The 26,469-nt window shown below is 40.0% G+C and overlaps 1 protein-coding gene across 1 annotated transcript in view; it reads left to right on the forward strand.

Annotated features, from left to right (window-relative positions):
• The first annotated feature begins 662 nt into the window (after positions 1–662).
• LOC121522618 (inactive dipeptidyl peptidase 10-like) overlaps positions 663–26,469 on the forward strand; it is a 160,254-nt gene continuing 134,447 nt past the window's right edge. The window contains exon 1 of the mRNA XM_041807166.1: positions 663–713. Coding sequence (XP_041663100.1) covers positions 663–713 — 51 coding nt within the window. The remainder of the gene's footprint in view (positions 714–26,469) is intronic.

Consider the following 26,469-nt stretch of genomic DNA (forward strand, 5'->3'; position numbering starts at 1 on the left):
GTCCATTCTTTAAACTTTATGACCAATAATAACATTTATCAGAACATTTTCTCATCATGAGCACTAAATAAATGAAAAAATAGTGCTGAAGACGTTTTAAATCAGTTGTTGATGTTGTGTCTGAACTGTGTCCGTGTACGGGCTTTACAAACATGACGCCAGCACATGCAGAGAGCTGTTATCATCTTATCACGTTATGTAATCTCTCCTCGTGAAGTGAAAGCTTATATCTTCGGTCCTGAAAACATGTTTTTCCTTTGCCAACAACTGTCTAGTAATGATCCAGGATTCGTGACAGAAGCATATCTGATGAATGATAAGCCTTTATGTTGTTGCAGCCAGATTGTTCCTCTCTGCTCGCCCCTCTCTCTCAGTGAGGGCTAACTTGGCCGCAGCGTTACCGTCGGATGAATGAACAGCCCGCTCGCTCTCACAGCTGGCGCATCAGCGGAGCAGAGCCTTTACGCACACGGCATCATTGGCTGAGAGCCCGAGCGTGTCAGAGAGAAGAAGACGAACCAGTAAACAGCGTTAAACGAAGCAGTAAACTAGTTGAAGAGGCTCCCTGGTGCCGGTGTGAGCACTCTCAGCAGCAGTTTATCGATCCACGGACTGACTGGCTTTTTGTTTCCACGGACCGGAGCTGTCCACGGTGCTGAAACATGAACCAAAGCGCGGCGGTGGTTACACGGCGGTACTCAAGTGATGTGAAGGTAAGGACGATGATTGTTTTTGGCTGTCATGATAAACGTGGCATGCATGGAGCTGTGATAGAAACCTGCAGAAGTGTCTGCTTCTGTGAAGTTGGCAGCTTGGGTAAGTTTCCAGGAGCGAAACTAACCCACGTGCCTGAAGTTCACGGAGTCGTTTAAATGACACGAAAAGTGTTTGTGGACGGAGTCGGAGCAGCTGATCGGTTGTTGGTTCCGTTAGCGCAGAAACAGTGTAACAGATAAATGATTTAACGGGACTGCAGGACAAACGGTGTTCCCGTTTGAGGACGCGCTCTCTCTCGAGTGCATCCACTTGACTAAATGATTTATGGGACTTTGGATACTACCGGCAAATACAGCAGGGCAAATATTAACATTTCATATCAAACCTAGATATTAAATGCGTGTATTTAGTCATTCCATAAGTGGACTCGACGTGTTTCATGTTAGAAGGACCTTTAAAACAGCAAAGATGAGTACAGTAGGAGGGAGAAATGGGTCATGTCAGCAGCTGTCTCTGCTCCTCATCAGACTTCACTTTGTTGAAGCAGGAATGTAAAGTGCACCTGAGAAGTAGTCTACTGCTGAGTCAGGAGCTTCTAAGTTGAGCCTGAGACCAATGACTTCTGATTATTTTCATCAAAATCTGCCACTAGTGATATATTTTGTTGGGTTATGTCTGTTAAACTAATGTTTAAGACTTTGACAGCAGCCTTCTTGTTGTGATTTGTACTTTTGCATTACAGCAAGAAGGTTGCATGTCTGAATCCCAGTATGACAAGGTCTTATGGAGTTCGTGTATTCCCTGTGTGTGTGTCATCTTTACAGGTACTCCAGCTTTCTGTGTTCAAATTGTTTAAAAGAAATTAAGCTAGATAACTTTTTTTTTTCTATAGTGGGTGCATTTTATCTAGGCTATTCTATGTTTAACAATCATGGCTGCAAGTCAAATTGAATGAACTCTACCCAAAAACATAAGGTATGTAGAACCAGGTGTGCATGCATCAGTGCTTGCTCAGTGCCTAAAGCCATGTATACACTGCCTGTCCCAGATGGAAGATGGCCAATTGTGGCAATATCTTTGGTCATGGCTCTGAAACCGTGGTCCTGTGGCTGTGACACAGGTAGACAGACGACCGTTGTCATGGTATTGCAACTAAAGATACAGTGTCCGAAATGCAGAATGACCATCTCACAATGTGACTTGTTTATTGTTTATTAACCTTAACCTATTGTTTATTATCTTAATTGAACCTCTCCTAAGCCCCACCCCCCTTGGTTACTGTTGCTATGCCTGTCAAGCTTTCAAATACCTATTTTTCTACCATGTAAGTCAGGGTATTCTGAAGGAAATACTTTCAAATTTGTAGAGAAAAGTGTTTGAAAATATCAGAGAAGAAGACAGAAACAGACACAAAGCACTTGGGAAAGCTACATTCAGGATATGATTTGTTGTCGGTGTGTGTGCAGATACGTTAGCATTAGGCTAAATACCTACTGACTAACACGTAAGCTAGCACATGGCACAAGCAGCCAAAATTCAGATGCAGCAATGCATTCTGGGATACAAACAGACAATATGGTGACAGCATTAGCCTCTAGCTGCAGACATGATAAAAAAAAAAAAAAAAAAAGAAATATATATATATATATATATATATGGAAAAAATAAATGTTCAGTAATGGAATTACTAGTATGGATTCAGTCTTTAAAGTCTGGAAAGTCAGCCATGTTCCAGGCTCACTAGAAAACTTTCTCTAATAGTTGCAAAGGCATGGATAGCGTCATAAAGAGAGCACAATTGAAGGCATTAAGAAGAATAAAACAAGTGACTACGATTTATGGTTCAAAAGTTATTTAACTTTGAATAACGTGTCTCGTCTTGTCGCTTACCACAACTGCAGTCTCAGAGAGTTAAGACAGTAATGCCTTTCGACAGACTGGAGTAACACTGACGTATTTTCATATTGCACAACTACTTGGACCATCCAACTTTCTCAGTGGAGTTAATATGCATACATACTGTATGTTGACCTATGCTGATAAAAGTGACTTCACTGAGGCTGTAGTAATCAATTGCAGAAATGGTTCTGATCACATAGATTGCTTACATTCTTTAGTTGTGCATAAGATCAATTTTTCAGAGCTACTGTGTCTTTATTTGTGTCAAACTAGACAAAGAAGTGATGCATAAAACACATAGGGTCTGCCTAAATCTTGTACACAATTATTAACTCCTTATATTCAAGTATCATCTAGATAAATTGTATAATGGAGTTTCCCTTACCAAAGTTCAGATGGCATAAGCCAAGCATATAAGAAACTGATCTTAATATCCGATTTTCTAAAAGTTTCATGCACATCCCAACTTCCTCCACCAGTAGAGTAGTGTATTAAAAACCTGACTATCAGTTATTCTTAGAGGCCAAACTGTTTAAGACGTGAATCCACAATGCCCCTGCAGAGCTGATGATGTCTCTACCACTCAGATTTTTCCTTTTTAATACCCATAACTTTAATGAGGCTTCAGGGCCATGGTTAGCCTGTGCATAATGCTGAGCAATAGCGCTGAAACCCCTGGATTAACTTTCATCAGCCTAAACCGTGACAGCGTGAGTTCTCTCATCAGCTCTCCGCTCCACTGTGAGCCACGATTCATGTGATTACATATCAACCATTCAATGTTCTCACATGATTGGAAAGATAACATAATACCATGTAATACAACGAGATAGAAGTGGAGAGAAGGAATATCCACAGTCCTGGATGTACATTAATGATTATATTGTTATATACAAGAGAACAATACAAGCAAATATGTGAGAGAAAAGGCTGGGTGCTTGGTTTTATGCACCAGTGGCAACAGGTCTGATTGAAACCCCTGAATTCGATAATTAACAATTGTGGCCAAATACTGTTGTCCATATAGCGTATCGTTCAGCAAAGGCAGGTCATTTTTTGAGTGTTTTATCTAACATAAAAACTGAGTCAGGGATAAAGTTCGCCTGAATATTGCCTCAGTGTAAGGCTCCATTAATACCCCATAAAATCCAGATAAGATTTAAAACTCTTTGATTCACCCTTGCCTTACATAATACAAAAAGGCATTAGGAAATGATTGAAAAGAAACAGGAAATAAAAAAGAAAAGTTAAAAAAAGGAATCTTTATAAGACTAAAGAGCTGGGACTGAATAAACAGACTGATGTGGTAGATATAAAACAGAGTACACTCTGATTCAGCTGAATTAAAGGTGCAGGAAAACAAAGTCTTAAGTGTTGATTCCAAAGAACAGAGGAGGAGCAGACGTCACCTTTCTAAAAGCTTCTTTCAGCAGATCTGAAGGCTGCTCCTCCTTTTGGTTTTCATGTTAGGAAACTGTAAGCAGAGCTGTCCCACATGATCTGAGAGGAGTTGGTTTGGCTGGCTCAATGAAGAAAACAAAAACACTTCCAGAAACTTTCAGAGCTTTTAATCAGCCTTTGGTGTTTAAAGTAAAATTCTGACTGAAAAATTAGGTGTAAAGATGTGAGAAGACATCAGTGCCTCACTTTCTTTGTGTGGACTCCAGCAGCCACTTATATCGGATCTACTTTTCACAGAGAGCTGTACACAAGTGTAAAAATAGATGAAAGTATGAATATAAAAAAGAACCCTGTGTTACCGGTTCTAAGAAGTTTGGTGTTATAATAGAAGTAAAGTAAGATTCGAGTAGGGCTAGAGGTGATGCAGACTGTAGAAAATGAGACTCATGCTTAACAAAAATCCAACAGTTAACATTAACCTGCTTTACAGTACTATCCTAAAATTTCCTACCAATGTCCAATTGCATACAAACTGATTTATAGAAAGCTCTTTTAGAATTTATTAACATTCTTGATATAAATCATTAGTTTCCCTCTCTAGTGTTAGTAGTGAGATAAATACTGAAAGACTGACTGGGTAACTAATAAGAAAGCAAAAGCTATGATATATTAAATGTAAGGCCCAAAATATCCACTATAGCAGGTGATGACATTTGACTGACAAGCTTAAAAAAAGGAAAAGTTAATAGTCAACAGACAAAATATTCACTAGTTATGACAGAAATTACATTTTGACCTTCCTAGTTAATAAGTGGGGGTTCAAAAGTAAAACAGTTAAAGGGATATTTCAGTAGCCTATTTTTAAAGCTGGGTTGTATGGAGCACTTGGCAATAGCAGAGGCATTAGGCTCCAGTGATTTCAGTGAGTGTTGCGCCCCTTTGAGGACGACTCACTGGTAGTTCTGGCAGGAAGCTAGGCTTTACAGATTAAAAAGGAGGTACAGTTGCTCCTTGTTATTTGGTGACTTTAAGGTAAAAATGGACCGAAAACAAAAAGTTGGCTCACGTCAAAACATTTAATTTCTAACCCAAATATTTTGTCAAATGTAGGACGAGCCTTTGTGTTCTTTTTGGTCAGCGGTGGTTTTGGCATTGGAATTCTCCCATGGATGCCATTTTTGCCCAGTCTCTTTCCTGTTGTTGAACACTGACCTTTACTGAGCCAAGAGATGCATGCAGGTCGTTAGATTTAGTTCTGAGTTCTTTTGTGACCTCCTAGATCAGTGGTTGATGCACTCTTAGAGTAAATTTGGTAGGTCGGCCACTCCTGGGAAGGTTCACCACTCTTCCAAGTTTTCCCCATGTGTGCATAATGGCTCTCACTATGGTTAGCTAGAGTTCCAAAGCATCAGAAATGGCTTTGTAACACTGTCCAGACTGATTAGTGTCAGTGACTTTCTTATGTTCTTGTTTTGCTTTTTGAGATCTTTAAGCCTACTTCACTTTGACAGACAGGGTTTATATAAAGGTACCTGACATGCTAGATTGACTGTTTCAAATATCCATTGAATGGATGGATTTCACATTCATCTGGGAAAGCTCCCATGTTCCCATGTTTAGAAGGTGATTGGAGGAATGTTCCTCTGTCACATTCATAAAGGGCCAATCAGAGCGACAAGACAAACTGATGTGCACATGTGCATCTCTTGAGCTAACAGGTTTCACTGCAGTAGAATGTTAATGGTGTAAATGCTGGGGCACACCCAAACACATTTTCTCTTCCAAGGAAAGATTTTGGTGTGGCTCTTTGCTCTTGTTTTAAAAAGAAAATGTTTACCAGTTCTGATTAAACTGCCACTGCCAGCAGCTATTGGATACAATGGCGAATCACACCTGTAACAATCTCAAAACCCATGTTGAAACAGGCCGGGAGAAGAGCAAAAACATCTTTTCTGACTTGAAAAGCTTTCAGTGTGGCCCTCTGCTCTTGTTTTACTAAAGAAATTTCCGGTTCTGACAAAACTGCCACTGTGCCAAAGTCCTAGCTAATCACTTGTACACAACCACTCACACAACTAACCCTTTCCCCTCGTAACTCTCATGCTGTAGCAGGTCAGCAGGAGAGCCCAAACATCTTTCCCATCATGAAAAGCTTTCAGTGTTGTTTTTATACTTTATTTCATACAGGAAGGTGGTCAAATTTTTTTAACATTGACGCTATACCAGAGCTATATCTGAGCTAATTACAGCACTGGATGGAGCCATTACAAACAGCTTCAAGTACAACTAAACCCCGCCCATAGCCACCACCTCGTTCTCCTCAAATGAGGCTGATTGCTGATTGGTCTGAACAGAGTTCAGTTCGGCACAAATATTGTGGATTGGAGCTTTTCTTGATGGATTTACCTGACGACAGAGATGGAGTCTGGAAAATCCTTGCTGCTGACGTCAGATGACTGCTTACCCACTGACCAACCAATGTAAACTATTGAAACATGCACCCATGTTGTTAATAACAATCACATAAGTTTCTTGTAAAAATTGTTAGTATGTTTGCAATAATGACATTGTTAAACCAAAACCAACCAAATCATATACAAAGGAACGAAACCACAAACCTTGGTCTGGACTTTCAGGTGTGAAATCACCCTGTGGGATTTCTGGATTCAACAGATCTGGCAGTGATCAGACCTGGATGTGGATAGAGACACTGAACTCAGCTTTCCAAAAAAATGTAGTCAATCACAGTTAGTTCATGATTTAACGAGGGAGACAAAAACAAACATCTTGATTATCCCCAAGACTTTTGGAAAAATGTTCTGTGGACTCAAAGTTTGTGGTTGGGGGTAATTACTTTTTCACATAGGGCTAGATAGGTTTGGATGGCTTTTTTCCCTTAAAAAATGAAATCATCATTTTTATAAAGTGTATTTTGTATTAACTTGGATTATATTTGTTTTATATAAAAAAAATATGTTGATGATCTGAAACATTTAAGTGTGACAAATATGCAAAATGAATAAATGAATAAAATCAGGAAGCAAACAAATGCTCTTTCACAGAGCTGTACATGCTGCCACCTTATCCCAGTTTACAGTCCTGTGGGCCTGTTTCTAGATCTCAGAGGTCTCCTTAATCCATCAGTGGTATTTGTTGCTCTCTGAATGAATGACCTTGGTGTTTCCCAGTCCATGATGTGGTTTTCCTTTTGCAGAGATCTGATGTGGCTGACTTTAGTTTCTCTTGTTCAGCCTTTTCTTGTATGGATTCAGTGCACTTTCTATGTACAGAGGTTTTATGTATTACATTTTTTTAATTGCAGATTAAATGTAAGTTTTATATAAACATGTAACTTGTTAAGCTGTGGTGACGCGACTGAAAGCACTGCTAAGTTTGGTTAGCTTCAGAGACATGCTGGAACAGAATGGGAGCCAGTGGATCTTGCGAGGATGGGCTGTAGTGACCCAGCAGACCTGACGTCCTTTTCTACACCAGTGTGAACAACGACTTCTCTCTGAGGAACAGCGAATAATTCAACTCACGTTGGCTATTTGCTTCATCCTGGGTTTGTCTCATTGGGAAGCATTGTGAAGCCATTAAAACCAGCTGCAGAAAATGAGGACAACTGGGACATGCCCCCCCCCCCCCAATACAGAAATAAAAGTACATTAGTACATTGCTGGGGGGCATCCAGTTCTATTTCTCACTTCCTCCAGTCCATCCATTAAGCAGCGGAAGTGAATGCTGCAATTTTTCTTTTGGGACCAATTTTTCTAATGACACATTTTGACACGATATGAATATCATAAACACAGTATTAGACCTGTTTATGAATCTGCTCTTTCACTATTTCCCTGGGGACTTTTGTCTGAGAAAGCCATTTAGTTTCAGAATTACCCTGTGAGATGTGTTTTCCCTTAACAGGACATTATTTCAAATGCAGAAATATTTACTTTCAGACAAGATTTTACACTTTTTGAAATGTCTATACCTTCATATGTTACAAAAGAAACTCGATCTCATTATTGCACCAAAAAGAATTCACCCTCAAGTTATTTACATCTTCGTGCTGTGAAACTCAGAGCACAAAAACACAACTCTTGGGTGTGTTTGAACTGGCAGAAAATAAAAAAAAAAAAACAAAAAAAAACAAATGGGAAGAGGAGACACTTTCAAACCAAACTGACTGGGCTTATAAACCACAAGACAGAGAATGAAATCCACAATCCAATAAATACAGATATGTTCTCTTTACTTAAATCTATAGTCTGATAATCTCACCAACACAAAGCTATCAGTCAAAATGGTAAAAAAAGATGACATAGAGATGCACTGCTCACCTCTGCCATCACCTTTGCTTACTTCCTGTTTTGAAATGAAGTGTCTAATAAAAGCTGCACTCCATTCATTATACTTAATAAAAATTAAAACACCATTTTTGTTTAATGGATGGATATAGAGGTGATGTAAGTACTCAAATAAAAAATATTTGTAACATGGGGTGGGAATAGTCATTTAAGATTAATGTAGATATCATAGAGTGACCCATAATTTCGACAAACACTGGCTGCAATGCGCTCTGCCATGACCAGGGTTTTTCACCAACCTTTCAGAGTGTCTGGGCAATACAGTGCAGCCCTGATCAGCTTGATCAAGAGGTTCATGCAGTATTAGTTTGTCAACAGTGAATTATTTCGCCTTTTTGGGTTGATTTGACATTCATTTCAATATGATTCCATGATTGTATACCTTTTGCCATTGGTGAGGGCATGATGAAGCTAAAAGCTTAATGTTTGCTGTATTTCAGCCCTTTATACTTAACATATGGGTCTATTTTTGTGGCATATAGTTCTTTTTTTAGTTTTGCAATACATCATATTTCATGATATGAAATCCATGGCATGTGATGTTAGAGTGATGAATTTGTTATTTTTTTTATTTATTGTATTCCTGATTTTGATAAATGGACGAATTAGAGCAAAGTTTTATCTCAAAGAACAGTTTGTTATCATGACAGAAAGAGGGGGAATAATAAAAAAAAGCAGTGGACTACAATCAGAGTTACAGTGGAGCAGACTGTTCCCTGTTTATCTGTAGAGCCTGTATCAGACTCCACTTGTGCTAGTTCAGACATAACGAAGGGAGAGAGTTTTTTTTTTTTTTAAATCCATAAACAATTTCATAAGGCGGTTTTATACAGTTAAAAGACGAAGACTGCAAAATGTGTCTAGAGGCTCACCCTGCAGTAGTCTCTGTCCACACAGCCAAGAGAGATGAGGATAGCCTCTTTACCTAGGCTAAGACTGTTAGCAACTAGTGCTACCGCTAGCTTGTTGAGGATGCACTGTGGGGCAGAACTGTCAAAATAAAAGCGTAGCTTAAAAGTAGTTTGGATTGAAGTTTTAACTTTCTATTAATCTGATAGGATAATTAATTAACCAATCAATGTATCAACATACATTGATGGATTGTTACAGCCTTAATGATGAGTAGAGACCAGTGTCCAGCTCTGCCTGTCTATGCTGTTGACCTCTTGTTTTGATTTGAGGAATCCTTTTATGATAAACAGTACTCCATATGGTAAGACAACATTTTTGTTTCAGTGATTAATTTCACATGAGTGCAAAACAGACACTTTTAACAGCTTTTCTCCCTTATTATGTGAAATTCATCAAGAAACCAAAACATGTTTCCTGTTTAAGTACAAATGTCTTTTCAAATATAGACATTTTTTATTAATAGAGACAGTTCAGACCATAAATTGAACATATTTTCCTTTGAAGACATAAGAAGTAGAAGCCAATAGGTGCTGCCAGTGCAAAAGGGCGATTAAAGACATTGGCATCTGCTATACCTAATGTTTTGACCACTTGAGTGTTAGTTAAAGAGACTTCTTTCCCATTTAATATCTCAGCCTGGGGACTGTTTTGCAGCTTTAACACCTTGTTGATTGTTTTGTGAGTATCTCTTCTGGCTTTTTTCCCCCACTGTTTTTTTTTTTTTTTTGTTTGGTTTTTTTTTTTTTTTTTTTACAAACAAAAAACACAGTCCATCAAGATTGAATTTCAGAGAAACTGTTAAGAGTTATTTTTCATCATGGAAAAGAAATGTCAAGAGAGTAAACAGAAAAGAAAGGGGCAGAGACAAAGACCCCGTATTTCAGATAACATTAGTTACATGTTATATAAGCCTGCAGGATGCCTCAAGGGTGCAATTTTTCTTGACCTTTTCTTTTACAGATGCAGTACTTTCCTCAATTTCTAAAAGAGGAACTGATAAGATGATTTGCTGTATAGCTGTAAATTACCCCCATGGGTTTCCTCACCCCCCTGCTTGCAAACCCTGGCACCCAGGTGGTCCAAAGCTCTAGTCTGAACGCCAGCAACCCCCCTTACTGTGAGCTCCCAGACCAAGTTGTCAGCTAAAAGGACGTTAGAGGGAAAAAATTCTCTCCAAAAAATGATTTAGCAGAATCCAGTTCCAGTTTTATTCCCCTGTTGGGACTTAGAGACTGTGCAGTGTTTTTCTGTTTTATTAGCTTTTGGATTTGTGTCGCTTTGACTTTGTGTCTTTTGTGGATTTGCAGCATTTTTGCTGTTTGTTTCAGTTTTCTGCTGTATATTTTTACACATGAAACATTTTCTTCTTGTTTGTTTCTGTTATGTATTTCTTTTAGACTTGTATGTGTTTTTCAGTCGGCATCTTTTCCAAAGTTGGAGCATGTTTTACTACTGAAAACACTGGAACTGGAAATCTTGATAAGCAGTATCATTTCTTTATTGTGTTCAGTCATGCATACCACTGTGTAAATGAGGCAACTTCTATATATATTAAGCTAATCAAGTCTCAAATGTACATTAATATTCAGAAGTCTAAGAAAATGTACTAATGATGAGCTAACTTCCAAGAGTCAAGCAGCACTGACTGCTTCATCACTGTACCTGCCAGAGCGTGCTCCTGATAAAGGCTTTTGTGTGATCCCACATTGGGGCCTAATCCCAGTCTCTACTCTTAAGCCTAAACACGGACCCTCAGGGACTTTTTGGCATCAGATGTGCTGTGCATGAGTTCACAAGGCTCCATAAAAATTGGTGATGTGACACACTGTGACATTTTGCCTGGAAACTAGATGAGCTATGAGATAATGAGGAAAAAGCTCCCCTCATTTATGTGTAATTACATTTCATTACATAAAGCTCCTTGTTTACTTTCAAAACAAAAGCAGGTCTGTATCCGGACAGGAAGTCAATTACTCTTAGTTCAAAGCTCAAAACACATCATTGCCATAGCATCGCGTCACGCCATACTGTATGTCCAGCCAATTGGTGCTAATAGTCTCACAATTAGTGAAATGGGGAGCACCCGAGTGCACTGAATGAGTCTCAAAAGATTGTAGTTCAAAGACGCCTGTGTCTGGAAGGCCCAGTCACTTGTTAATCAGTATTCTTGGCTACCATTACACAATAAGGACAAAAGAACACTTCAAGCAGCTCAGATAAAGGGTTATTGAAAATTAGAAGAAAAAATTAAGAAAAAATCATTTTCAAGGCAAAATTATTATTCAACCCATGAAGAAATTGAAGGAATATTGTGCATGTGTAAATCAGACCATCCTCACAAACTGAGTGCCCATGCAAGAAGGGGACTAGTGAGAGAGGTCACCAAGACACCTTTGACTACTCTGAATGAGTTACAAGCTTCAGCAGCTGAGATGGGAGAGATTATGCTTATAGCAACTGTTGCCCGGGTTCTTCACTAGTCAAAGTCTAATGGGAGAGTATCAAAAGGAAAACCACTGTTAAAGAAAACTCAGATTAATTCTGGACTAGAGTTCACCAAAAGACATGTGGGAGACTCCACAGTCAAGTGGAAGAAAGTTCTTTGGTCTGATGAGACAAAAATGGGGCTTTTTGGCTATCAGACAATTGATGCTATGTAACCAAAAAACACACCATCCCCACTGTGAAGGAAGTCGGTGGCAGCATCATGCTGTGGGGATGCGTCTCAGCAGCCAGTCCTGGAAGGTTTTGTAAAGGTAGAGGATCAAATAAATGCTGCTAAATATAGGAAGATCAACATTCTCTTGTCAGAGAAGAGAGGGTCTGTAGTTTTTGACAAGAAATTGTAAATCCATGGACTTAGATTTGAATTTTAGAGGTGCATGTACTTATTAAATTGTTTTATTTACTGTTGGGCTGTGCATGTCTGCATGGAGGTACAAATAAAACCAGTAAAGCCCCTCAGGCCAGGACACTTGACTCTGACTTTTACATTTATGAGCCTTGAAAAGTGACTGAAAGTAAGTGGATCACTGGTTTAGAAAGTGATTTTCTCTCAGTGGACTATCAGACGTCTCCAGGCAAGTATCCAAGCTAAGAGAGAGGTTCTTGGACATTTCTCCTTTTATATGCTGACTCTCTCGAAGCCTTAGCACAGTTCTGATCACACGGCTTTAACTGAACGCTCAGACTGCCATTATCTTTGTTTGGATTCTCCAGCAGGGATGTTTGTTATCAAAAGCAATATGTCAGCAGGATATACAAGAGCTTTGGGGGCTGGACTGCATCTGCTGTGGTGAGCAGTGCAGATAAAAAGCACATGTTGTGTTGTTGGAACAGCGGGGGTTTACTTTGTGCTCACTGTGTGATTGGTTCGGGTCTGGCTTGGAGTGTTTTCTTCTATTTTTCTTTCTTTGTCATTCATTCTTGAGTCATTCTTATTGCTGTCTTGATATGGTTTAAATGAAATTTCAACATTTTCTTTAATACAGAGAGCTTTAGCAATCCTCCATCCAAAGCAGATCATTATAGTTTGCATATTTTTCTGTGCAATTACATCAAACCAAACAAAACACAGACCAAATTATCCTTGAATGTACAGTACGGATTTCTAAAAAGTTGGGGCACAGGGTAAAAAAAATGTAAATATAAACACAATGCAATGATTGTCAAATCTCATAAACCTGTATTTTATTCACAATGGAACCTAAACAACAGATGTTGAAACTGAGAAATTTTACTATTTCCTGAAAAATACTGTCAGGAAAACATCTTTAAAAAGTTGGGACAGGACAACAAAAAGCTGGGAAAAAAAAGCTGGAAAAGCTGGAAAAAGCTGTTAATTGGCAACAGGTCAGTAACATGACTGGGTATAAAAGGAGAATTTTTTTTTTTTTTTTTCAAGTTAGGGCTGGGCGATTATAACAAAAATCAAAATCATGATTAATTGAACTTTCTTTCTTGATTTCAATTAATTAACGATTATTCCTCCCTGACCTCCAACTCTGTTCTGTAAATATTAGTATAATTTTAGAACAAATAATTCAAAGGAACATGAACAGATAAACAATTTATGGTTATTTATTGAAACAATTGAAATCAAAACACACATCAGCTGAAAGAATTTTTTTGGTTAAAAGTCAAATTTTCCAAGAAAGGTAGAAAATAAACAACTTATGTTTCATTCTAACAAAATAAATTATCTTTATACTGATGTATTAAAAGTAGAAAATAACTTTTCTGCTCACATTGCACATTCAGCTTTGTGTTTGAGTTTTAGCGGACTGGATGGGACGATGTCACATGACTAGTACTTCTTCATCTTTTTGGTTTCTAGCAGGCTATGTACCCTGAGACACCTGGCTTCCTATCACATGACTACACATTCTTTAGTTTGTTGTTAAGGGGGTGATGCATTAGAAGAAAGATTATTTTTCAATTGACTGCACAGCTTGTGGTCTCAAAAGAAGTAAGGATGAATAGAGGTTTACCAGTCTGTAAAAAAATGTTCCAAAAAATTCTAAGAAAAAAACTTCAGAAAAATATTCCGCAACATAGAATTGTGAATAATATGGATATCCTACCATCTGTAGTCCATGATTTCAGAAGATTCAGAGAATCTGGAGAATCCCCTGTGCACAAGGGACAAAGCTGAAGATCAATATTGGATGCTCGTGATCTTTGGTCCCTCAGGTGGCACTGCATTAAAAACATGATTTTGTGCTGTAAATCACTGCATATGCTCAAGGACATTTCTAGAAACAAATTTGGCCATTCTGTCCATAAATGCAAGTTAAAGCTGTATCATGCAAAGAAGAAGCCATATGCAAACATGATCCAGAAACATCGCTGTCTTCTCTGGGCCACAGCTCATTTAAAATGGACTGATGCAAAATGGAAAACAAAATGAGAAATTCTTCCTGGAAACCACAAATGCCGTGTCCTGTGAACTAAGGAGGAGAGGGACCATCCAGCTTTTTTATCAGCACACAATTTAAAGGCCTGCATCTCTGATGGTATGGGGTTGCATTAGCGCCTATGGCATGGGCAGCTTACACAACTGGAAAGACACTATCAATGCTGGAAAGAAGATGGAGGTTTTAGAGCAACATATGCAATGTATCCTTCAGAGAAGGCCTTGCATATTTTGGCCAAGACGATTGGCCGAAATACTGACAATTCTTTAGTTCAGACCTTTCACCAATTGAAAACATTTGGAGCATCATAAAATTAAAAATCCAATAGGAAAAGACACAGGACTGTTGAGCCATTAGAATCCTGCTGTTAGAGGAGGGGATGCTACGATGGTAAACATGGCCCTGTCCCTACTGTTTCGAGACGTGTTGCTGCCATCAAATTCAAACTGAGCTTGTATTTTTCATGAAATGTTAAAATGTCTCAGTTTCAACATCTGATATGTTGTTTATATTTTATTGTGAATAAAATATGGGTTTATACATGGCACCCCAACTATTTTGGAAATGGGTTGTATAAACCTTCAGCAGGTGAGTCTGTCCTGGGTTTAAAAACAGAGGCTTTTACTTGTGATTCAAAAACAGGTTCTTTTTGGTATTTTTGGTCCTCTTTGGGGAGCTAACAGCTTGCACGGACCCATTAAGAGCACAAATCAGCACAGGGTAACAGTGTGAGTCTTTAGAGACAGCCTGGTGTGTAATTTAGGGAGAATCCCTTCTGAACATCAGAGTTCATCAGGGAGAGACGCAGCACCCCAGGGAGCTCCCACCATGGGACAGATGGGAGAACAGTCGGGCTCTTGTTGCCACTCTCCCCGTAGACAGAGGGATGTGACTGAACAAAAGGAGACATACAGAAATAAATCCGTACACTGTGACTAGATCTCCAGGGCTTCAGACATTCAATCAGCTGTAAAAAGCAGGCAGCTTTATTTACTTTGCTTTGCAATCTTTGCAATATACTTGTTTCCACATTTGTCATACTTACTGAAAATGTTTCCAATCACTGACCAAAGGTAATATCAGACAAAGATAACCACTGTAAATACGAAATACAGTATTTAAAGGATTATGTCATTTATTAAGGGGAAAAGCCATCCAGACCAACCCGGCCATATTTGAAAAAGCCCTTGCCTCCTAAACCTTATGACTGGTTGTTCCACCCTTGGCAACAACAACTAGAAGCAAGCGTTTGCGATAACAGGCAATAAGTCTTTCACATCGCTGTGGAGGAATTTTGTCCCACTCTTCTTTGCGGAATCTTTTTTGTTCAGCCACACTGGAGGGTTTTCCAGCATGAACAGCCTGTTTAAGGGCATGCCACAGCATCTCAATCAAATATAAGGCTTTGACAAGGCATCTCTTAAACCTTCATTATGTTTTTCAAGTCATTTAGAGGTGGACTTACTGGTGGGTTTCAGATCATTGTTCTGCTTAATAACCCAAGTGCAATTGTGCTGGAGGTCATGAAATGATGGCCAGACATTCTCCTTCAGGATTTTCTAGTTGTGAGCAGAAATTCATGTGAGGCTTTTCAACTTTTTTTGACTTTTGGCCACGCCGATCCAGAGCAAGCCATGCTGATTTACTTTTCCATCACTAGTTTTGCCATGCCAGGCTACACCTGATGTCAAAGTGGTTTGTCATTGTTCAAGGACTTCTCACAAAGTTGGGAACATGGAATTGTCTAAAATCTCTTGGTATGCTGAAGCATTCAGAATTCCTTTGACTGGAACTAAGGGGCCAAGCCCAGCTCCTGAGAAACAACCCCACACCATAGTCAGATGCAGTGCTTTACACCACTGCGACGCTTTGCATTGCACTTGGTGATGTATGGCTTGGGTGCAGCTGCTCGGCCATGAAAACCCATTCCATGAAGCTCTCTACACACTGTTCTTGAGCTAATCCGAAGACCACATTAAGTTTCAAGGTCTGTAGCGATTGACAAAGTTGACGACCTGTCCGCACCATGTGCCTCAGCATCCGCTGACCCCGCTCCGTCATTTTACGTGGCCTACCACTTGGTGGCTGAGTTGCTGTCGTTCCCAGTCACTTCCACTTTGTTATAATACCACTGACAGTTGACTGTGGAATATTTAGGACCGTTGACATTTCACTACTGGACTTGTTGCACAGGTGTCATCTTATCACAGTACCACGCTGGAATTCACTGAGCTCCTGAGAGAGACCCATTCTTTCACAAATGTTTGTAGAAACAGTCTGCATGCCTAGGTACTTGATTTTATACATCTGTGGCCATGGAAGTGATTGGAACACCCGATTTCAATTATTTGGATGGGTGAGTGAATACTTTTGGCAATATAGTGTACCTCGGGACAGCAGCATGGATAGGCACGATGTGGGTGGACAACAATAGCAAACAGTGCTTCCTGTTCTTCTGGTGGAATAAAACAATGCCTTTCTGAAGCACAGCTATTTAACTCAAAATATTCTGTCATCGGTTCCAAATGTACCATCAAACAAGTAGCTTGGTTGTTGTTGACGAACAAATCCCCTGCCTCGCTGGGCTGCCAAGCTGATTCAAATCAACTTGAGCCAGAACACTCAATTTAATGGAAAATGGTTCCATAAATTACAGCAAGTGGTCCAGGTTCTGAAGCAGCAACGCAACTCCAGACCATCATACTACCATACTACTGCTGTGTTAGTTTTACTCCAGATGAAATGGGACTCACAGCTCTCAAAAAGTTAAACTTTTGTCTGGTCAGTGCACAGAACATTTTCCCAGAAGTCTTGGGGATCTACAGGATGTTTTTGGTCAAACGGAGATGAGCCTTTGTTTTCTTTCGGTCAGTAGTGGTTTTGGCCTTGGAACTCTCCCATGGATGCCATTTTTGCCCTGTCCCTTTCTTATTGTTGAATCATGAACACTTGGAGTCATTTGGGTAGGCCGGCCACTCCTGATAAGGTTCACCACTGTTCCAAGTTTTCCCCATTTGTGGATAATGGCTCTCACTGTGGTTCAATGGACTCACAAAGCCTTCAAAATGGCTTTGTAAACATTTACAGACTGATAGATGTCAGTGACTTTAGATGGCATCATGATGTGTTGCTTTTTGAGATATTTTAGCCTACTTGGGTTCTATTTAAGGGGGTTTTGGATTCAACAGGTCTTGCAGTAGGACCAGGGTTTGGCTAGTGAAAATGAACTCAGTTTTTAAAGACATGTGGTTAGTCACAGTGAATTTATGATTTTACAAGAGGGGATAATTGCTTTTTTAATATAGGGCCAAGTAGGTTTGGATAGCTTTATTCCCTTGCCTCCTCCTGTATTGGACTGAGCATGCACATAAGTGGGCTCAGGCACTGAGGAATTTACTGGTGTTAAAGCTGACCCGCGGGGGGGAGGGAATATTTATGCTTTAGACTAATGTAAAAGCACCCCAAGTGTCAGAGCAAACCATATAAAAGACTGGGGCTCGGTATGAAATGTCTCTGTTATACACTTCTTTATCCACTTAGAACTTTGAGCTAGCATCGGAATTGATCTGGTATTTAAACCAGTGGTGATGTTTTTGCATGAACCGTTTTGTGGCAGAAGTAAAACCAGTGACAGTACTGTTACTGGGCTTCTGCCCATCGCTACTCTGACTTCACTGAGCAGAAAAGCTGTCGCTGCAGAGCCTTGTGAGAAAACGACTATAATTGTGTAACTTCTTTGTTAGGCTTGACAAGCATCTGTGTGGTTATGATCTGTATGATTCCAGGCTGGTGTCAGAATGTACAGTAGCGTTTTGAATGGGTATTGAGAGACAGCAGACGAGGCACACTGCTCACAGACATTAGGATGAATCCAGCTGTCAGCTCTTTGTACACTGTTGGCTGTCTTCCACAAGATAAAGCCAGAAAAAAAAAACTTGAAACTGGTTCAGCTCTTACTTAACCGCTGCCAGCTGCATCACGGGTTTGTTGTACATAAGCTTCTTAGATTTCATGCGCCATTGTAATTTGGAAACAAGCGACAAAGATGGTGTAAGATTGCTGTTCCTGTCATGAGATGAGCACGTGTAGAAAGAAGGATAACTAGGAGCATAAATCACAATCTGGCAGTCATCAAGGCCCTTTGATCGACTTGTCGGAGCAAATTACAGCCATGTTGTTTTTGATATTCCTTGGTTGTTTAGATGTTAGTGCCCTTTGAAGGCCGGTAAAACACCTGGAGTGCCAATCTGAGTCTTGCACTGAAAGGAGATGATCATTATTGCAGTTTTCCAGCAGATCTGGGAGGTTAATGGAGCACTCAGCTGAGAAGATGGAGAAGGCACAGAAGCAATTCTGATGGATTGCATTGTTTGTGGAGAGTGCAGGTGTGAAGTCTGATGCTCACGGTGTGCTGATTACATGTTAGCCACATGATTTTGGTGTTTGCTGCTGGCCTAACTCTGGTGCAGTATGCTGAAAATCACGTGTATTTCTTGTTATCCAGTACAAATCAAAGCAGTGTTTCTTGAAGACTGAGAGTTTACTTGTGGGAAGGAGGGTATTTTTGTAAATATTTGAAAGAATGAATGAAACTAATTGTAGTAGGGGGATTTTACCACTATTGTAATATGAGTTTTCAAAATAAGCTGTGAAAATAAAAATTTATCGCATTGAAAATTATTTTATGCAAACATGCAATGCTTTTAAACTCATGTGCCACAATGTAAAAGTTCAGGACAGGTGAACCCCCAGAACAATATTCTAGTGGAACTCTATTACATGGACTTCATTTAATTTATCCTCAATTTTTCCATTCTTACCAGTCATGCAAAAAACTTTTTAATAGGGCCTACTGCTCTGCAGCATCCAATCAGTGAGTGAGTGACTGTCAGTGAAAAGATTTCCAGGAAGCCTGCTCTCGTTTTTCCTGAGGTCTCTCTTCTCTATTCTCAAATCTCTGGCTGACAAGAGTTTTGGAATGGTCCTTCAGATGGTGGGTCAGAAACTACATCCAGTTCCACTTGGGACTGAGGAAACATCATTTAAGAGACTTGAAATGCACCCAGGAGTGATCATGAAACTACAAAATAAAACAGGAGATAATTAAAATGTACAAACAAATATGACCCTATTTAACAGAGCAGACTATGACCCTAAGTCTACACAATACTTTTGCCACAAAAATAATGGACCCTATCCAACTAACTTATGAAGATATCTGAAGGCAGAAGTCAGTGTAACTTCTGCTATGCTTGGCATCGATGATGTTTGACTGCTAGGTTAAAGCCTGGCTTGAAAATTCTGGAGCATGCACAGAATATGTATGTTACCTCAGTGGATCTGAATGAGGTGATGTACAGTGCATTCAGAAAGTATTCCAGCACCTCTTGATGCTGCAATAGTTTAAATTCATTTTCTCTCCTATGAATCTACAGTCAGTAGACCCAAGTATTTAGATGCTTTGCAAAAACACTGGGATTTAGCTCAGGTTCTACCTATTTCTTTTATTTGTTGCTGAGATGTTTATACACCTTAACTGGAGTCCACCTGTGGTAAATGAAACTGACAATGTATATCAGAGCAAAAACAAGCCATGAGTTCAAAGGAACTGTTCTTCTTAGCACCAAACACATGAAAGCCCACTTGCAAAAAAGCACCTGTAAGAAACAAGATTATCTGATTTGATGAGACCAAGATTGAACTGTTTCTTAACGTTATGTCTTGAGGAAACCAGACACCACTCATCACCTACCCAATACCATCCCAACAGAGAAGCATGGTGGTGGCAGCATCATGCTGTGGGGGTGTTTTTCAGCAGCAGGGACTGGGAGGCTGGTCAGGGTTGAGGGAAAGCTGAATGAAGCAAAATAAGGAGATATCCCCATCTCCATCGTCTTCTGCTTATTCAGGACTGGGTCGCGGTGGTAGCAGGTCTAAGCAAGTCAACCCAGACATCCCTCTCCCCAGTGACACTTTCCAACTCCTTCTGGGGGATCCCAAGGCGTTCCCAGACCAGACAGGATATATAATCCCTCCAGTGCATTCTGGGTCTTCCCAGAGGCGCCCAGGTGGCATCCTGTTATGTTGCATCAAGGTTGGTTCATCTTCTTACTAAAAATGAACTCCACCAGAGTCCGAAAAAGCAGTCCTAGATCCACCTTTTTAAGCAGCCTTGGTCCTGTTGTCTGGTCTACACCAGGATTTGGTTGACAGCTTCCCACCAGTGCAAACAAACCAAACTGACTAAGAAACAAACCAGAGTTTGTTTTGCCTGAGTTAAACAGGTTTGGTGTGAAAGCACCCAAACTTATTCCACTTACTCTAACCGCATCTAAACTGGTTGCTTTTTGGCATGCAAACTTTTATTACTTCTCCTGCCTTCCTAAGTACCTGGGAGACCTGGCAGTTGCTCTAAACCCCAGTACTGCCATGGCTTGGCCTACACTGGACCTGCTGTGTCTCATGCACATACTAAAAAATGCCATGTGCATGACGATGAGACACCAAAAGCATGATAATGCATTTTTAATGACATAGGAATGACAACAGCCTGTTTTTCTCACTGCTGATCGAATGAAATAAATAAAACAGCCGTGTCCATCAATATTTCCCTCTGCTCTTCTAAAACAGTCAGTGAGGCGTGCAGCCTAATTGAGCGCTAGGCAATTGTCCCCTCTGGAAATCCTGTGAGCCAAACTCAGCAATCAGGCGCGCATTCAGGAAGGGGCAGCACCTCTTCCTGTCAATCACAGTGTTTGTCTCTCCACAGACAATCAGGTGATATCCTCTGATGAATGATGATGGGAGACATGCTGAGAATAGAAGCACTTTAATGAGCGTGCATAATTAGAACTGAAGTAACACACAAGTTACACTGACATAATCTAAATCATATTTAAACTTTGAATATTTTTGGGCCCATAATAGGTTGACCTCCCATAACTTTTACTTTTTAATTTTAACGTTTTCAGTGACAGAAATCAGGACAGGACCTGTTCAGTCTGTCATAGTTTCTATCTTAGGCTTCCTGCAGATTCAGTGAGTCACTGAGCATAGCCTCGTTAGGACAAAAGTTTTTACTACTTATGGGGTTTATGCTCCTCTAAGATTTTAATTCCAATTCAACGTACAGGTGTTGAAACTGAGTCATTTTGCCATTTCATGAAAAATATTAACACAGCAACACATCTCAAAAAAGTAGGAACAGGGCCATGTTTACCACTGTGTAGCATCCTCTCTTCTTTTAACAAGAGTCTGTAAACATCTGGCGAGAGAGGAGAGTTTTGATGGGTTTTACATATTTTTTTATGCTCCAAATGTTTTCTATTTGTGAAAGGTCTGGACAGCAGGCAGGCCTGTTCAGCACCCGGACTCTTCTACTGTGAAGCCATGCTGTTGTGATGGATGCGGTTTGTGGTTTAGCATTGTGTTGCTGAAATATGTAATGCCACACTTGATTTGAGCATGTGTTGCCCTTAAACCTCTACCTTTTCAGCATTGATAATACTTTTCCAGTTGTGTAAGCTGCCCACATCATAGCCCCTAATGCAACCCCATACTAACAGAGATGCAGACTTTTGAACTGTGTGCTGATAAGCTGATGGTCCCTCTCTTTAATTAGGACACTGAATTTGTAGTTTGTTGTAGCTATTTGTTGTTTTAGCAAGTGCTTCTCCTCATTATCACATGATTGGAGTCAAAGAATGGCAGACCAGTGCTGGTCTTGACTGGTCCTGATGGAAAATCCAGTGTCTGGCCAGTCCGAGACAAGACTGAGTAAAAATGCTCATGAGTCAGAGACAAGACCAAGACTTTCAAAATGTGGTTTTGAGACCAAGACCGTTCTCAAGTACTACAACACTACTCTTGATGATACTGCGCACTGTAGATCAGTGGTTCCCAAAGTGGGGGTCAAGACCCCAGGGGTCACGAGACAGTGAAACAAGGTCACAAGATCATTTCAATGAAACAAAGAGAAATTTCCTATGGTTTAAAACCATTCATTTTATCTATTATTAAAAAAAATATATTGTTAGAATAAGTTCAAATTAAAATCAAAATGTAGTTATTGAGTGATATTTGTACTTAAATGTAAGTAAAAGTTACAAAAACAAGCTAAAATTTAAGTTTTGTACATGATGCTATGTGCAATATTGTGCCCTTTATCCCCCTCAGGGGAAGATAGGGTTCCCTGATCTCTGATGATGTTTTTTAGAGAGTCATGGGCGGAAAAGTTTGATACCCCTGCTGTAGATGGTGGGATATTCTATGCCATTTAATGCTGAGAAACATTTTTCCATCCTCCCCTTCCTGCCCTCATGTGTCTCCCTGCTTGTGTGATTTTCTACCACTCCTTGATTGTTTCTAGCTGTGTCTCATTAGCTGAGTTTCCATTACAGTTTTTCATAAAATAAAAGCGATATTTCTTACATTTCGACTAAGTGTTTCCATTGAAGGGAGTTTTGGGAATAAACCTTGCAATTCTCATAAAGTCTCATCTCGCGTGAATCTGCTGCAGGGAAGCTGGACGCTCAAAACCTGTTGCTTGTTGGTACGTTTTGGTTACATCTGTGGTGGTTGCCTTGATCATTTTGAACAAAAGATGGAGGCAACAGATGATAGTTCAGGAGCAAAGTCCATATGTATGGCAAAAGCAAAGTACAAGGGTATAAGTGTGATGTTAAGAAAGGTCTCTTCTCCTCTTCTATCCACACGTACTGCGCCATGTTGTCTCGGAATGACTGGTCATGTGACACCATACATCAAGTCCTGTGACTTGTAAATGCGGATAAAGTGTTTCATTACACTTTTTCAATATACTTATATATTGAAACGTTTGGAAAACCTCCCCATGAGGGCATAAAAACTTTTTTGCGATATTTGAGAGGTTTTTCGAATTTCAGGTGTTTCCAAAACCAGTTTTTCATTGTGCTATTTAGATTTTGTGCATTTCTAAGGGTAATGGAAACACAGCTATTGTCTTCCACTCCTGAGTATTTAGTCAGTACTCTTCCTCCTTTCCTTGCCAGTTCATCTTTGTTCTTTGTATCTAGCTTTCCCTTCAGTTCCTAGTGTACGATTCTTGGTTTAGACTTTTGCTCTGTTTTTTGGATTTGCCTCTGCCTCACCCTCTGGATTTGTTTGACTTCATCAAGTAAAGACTTTAAACTTTGACTGTTTTGTGAGTCGTGCTTCTGAGTCCTTTCCCCTGTGGCTTTTGAGGTCATTATATCTTGGCTAACAATCAAATCCACTGTGGAGAAAATGAATGGGGATTTACTGTCAGAACCACATTGTTGATTTCTTTAGGGTCTTAGATGAAGCTCTATGTTCTTTAAGGCCCAGTTGTTTTTCTGTGTCCTCTGCATGCACCAGCTTTGTGTCTGATCACTTCTCATTTTAAGACAAATTCATCATTTGGTGCTGACGTGGATGCAACTCCTTTTTCTATTTAAACATCAGCCCTGAGCATAAATATGACAAACACTTCAGATGAAGAATTATGCATTTATTCATGCCTAAAGTTGTAAAACAAATGAGAATTTGAATCCATGTCCTTTTAATCCCCTCTGTTTTCACTCACTGGAAAAGACCACTCCTGAGAGCCTCATGTAAGACACGGAAACATTTGCACCTCTTCCTTGTGTTTATTGCACAACCTTTCATTTCTTTTCCCACCTTTTGCTTGAAAATGTTCAGGGCCAGACATGTTCCCTTGAAAGACGGTAAAGGCATTAGCAGTACAAGACTACTGTGTTGCTCATAATAACCCTTCCCTTAGTGGGAGTGAAAAGGCTGAGATCTCTGCGGTCTCCATTTATGAGCAGCTACTTGACCTTTCTCACTTCTCTGTTAGAGGCCTGAAAAGCTGAGACCCTCTGAAAAGCCCGGGTCTTAATTGAAAGGCTCTTTAAATGAATATTTCAATGATGGTGCATTGTTCCCACAGAAAACATCCTCCAGAACTTGAGAAACTGGGTCACTACGGCAGTTTCATAAAAAAAACAAAATTAGCTACTCTCAGGTGTCATTAGTTTTGTGCAATGCAAATTCAAAAGAATTTATTAGAGTTTCTTCTAACGTCACTTCAGGCCAGCTTTTTATGAGTCGTGAACTGCAACAAATTATTTGCTGCTCTGAACTGCATCCCTAATTTATTGCTTGAAAACAGGTAAGTCTCCATGGTGTGTACCTACATTAACAGTATAAAGTTTATACTTAATGTAACATGTTCTTTCACACTGAATCAGCTGTTTTTACTTACAAATCTTCCACAAATAGTTTCTGATTATGAGCTCACAAAGAGGAGGACAGAGTTCACTGATCGTTGAATAAGTGCCGAGCTTTTTGAGAGCAAAGGGTGATGAGAGAGAGAGAAACTGGAGACATATTAAAGCCGTAACTCGTCAAATGTAGAAATACAGAGCATGCCATGACTGTATCAAAATAGAACAAAGCTGAGACTGCGAGCAGTAAATTTCATCCAAATATAGCTCAGTAGCTGGTGCAGAGAGGGAGCAGAGCGGAGCAGAGCAGTCCAGTCCCTGGAGGCGGAGAGCAGGCGGACTCCAGATTTCACTCCGGGGACGAGGTCAGACTCAGGGGAGTCGAGCTCGGGGCTCCAGAGGCATAATTTTCTCTCTGACGTATGGGGGCTTCCCTTGCTCAGAGTGGACAGACTGAGACTGGATTATTAGTTACGTAGTTATCAGCTGCCAGATATACCTCCTTATAGTGAGGATAGTGCATCTGGGTCAGGAGGAGTGGTGCACAGAGACCTCTGTGGATAAAAATGATGAGTTGAAGTGGAATTCAACAGAGCCTTATAATGATTTTATGTTGGGAAGGAAAAAGTAGGTGTATGCATTGACCAGATGGACCATTTTCGGCGTTGTTCTCATGCAAAATAACTGAAAATCAACTTTGACTAGTAAAGCTGGGAAACATGCCTCCTGTTCCCCTAAAGAGCCTCTGATAGCATGCTGGACTGTGCTTCAGATCACAAAAGAAGTTTTTATTAGTAGGGATGCACAGATGCTTTTGTTCAACATCAGTATCGGCCCTGTTGACAAACATCAGCCATTTTCCAAATCATGTGGCATGAACAAATACCAGTAATCAAGGTCTATTTGTTGTGTCAAGTCAACTTCATGCTGGTATCTGGTAAATCAAATCAGATTTGTATTTAAAGGATAAAAAATTAACTGCTGGATAAACTATTCTGATTTAATGGTCAAAGGTGAGAGAACATATTCAGATGTGACGATGTACTTCACTAAAACATCGGATTTAAACATTGTAATGGTATTGGCCATAATTTTTACAATTGGTGCATCTATTCATAAGTCTCTTTTTCTTCTCATTTTTTTTCTTTTCAACTACATTGTGGTCAACATTTAATTTCTCCTGTTAAGTTGTATTAAGCTGCTCCTGAAAACACCTGGTTTCCTGATATGGCTGTTTTATGATTAAAGCATACAAACAACAAAGAAAGTGGGGACTTATAGTAAAGAACTTAATGGAGGTAAGGAGTTGTCACTGAATAAACTAAGCTTTACAGAGCTAGAATAAGCAGAGCTACAGACAGCAGTGAGTGTACTGGGTTGCAGCATTCTCAGCAGGAATGCAAAACAGAACAGCTGCAATACGATTAAATTAGGATCTCTTGTAGTTGGCATCAGAATTATAAACCAGTTGAACTAATTATTAACATTTTTTATCAGTTTAGGCCCACAATCCTGGTCAGATCCTCCATCTAAACTGTAACGCAGCCACCCGTCATTGGCAGCCACTGTGATATGACTACTGCCATGATGCCACATTGCTTAAACAACCTACTACCCACTTGGATGGCACCCTAGGCTTAAGCTGGGTGTACACTGTGCGATTTTCCTGCGATTCAGCCACAAACTACCCCCTGTGTACAAGGGGGTACGACTGCCGACCACAGCCCGACTACGACCTGCCCCTGACTGGTTGGGAGGATTTCTGGCATGTTTGATATTTTGGTCGTACGACTCCAGACATTTCACAGTGAGAGCAGAAACGTGAGCAGAATATCAAACTTTGGGGGATTGTTTTCCTTTGTAAATGGTCAGACAGCATCCTAAATTACCATGACAACAGCTGGAATGGCTTTCTGATGCACCCCGCTATGATAAAGGAATAAACGAGCAGGAAATATTCCTATCCGCGGACCTGCAGCTGACACAGAGATGATGCTGTTTGTGTGAATGGGATAGAGAGAAGGAGAGGGA

Source organism: Cheilinus undulatus, linkage group 15, assembly GCF_018320785.1.
Source record: "Cheilinus undulatus linkage group 15, ASM1832078v1, whole genome shotgun sequence".
Classification (NCBI taxonomy): Eukaryota; Metazoa; Chordata; class Actinopteri; order Labriformes; family Labridae; genus Cheilinus; species Cheilinus undulatus.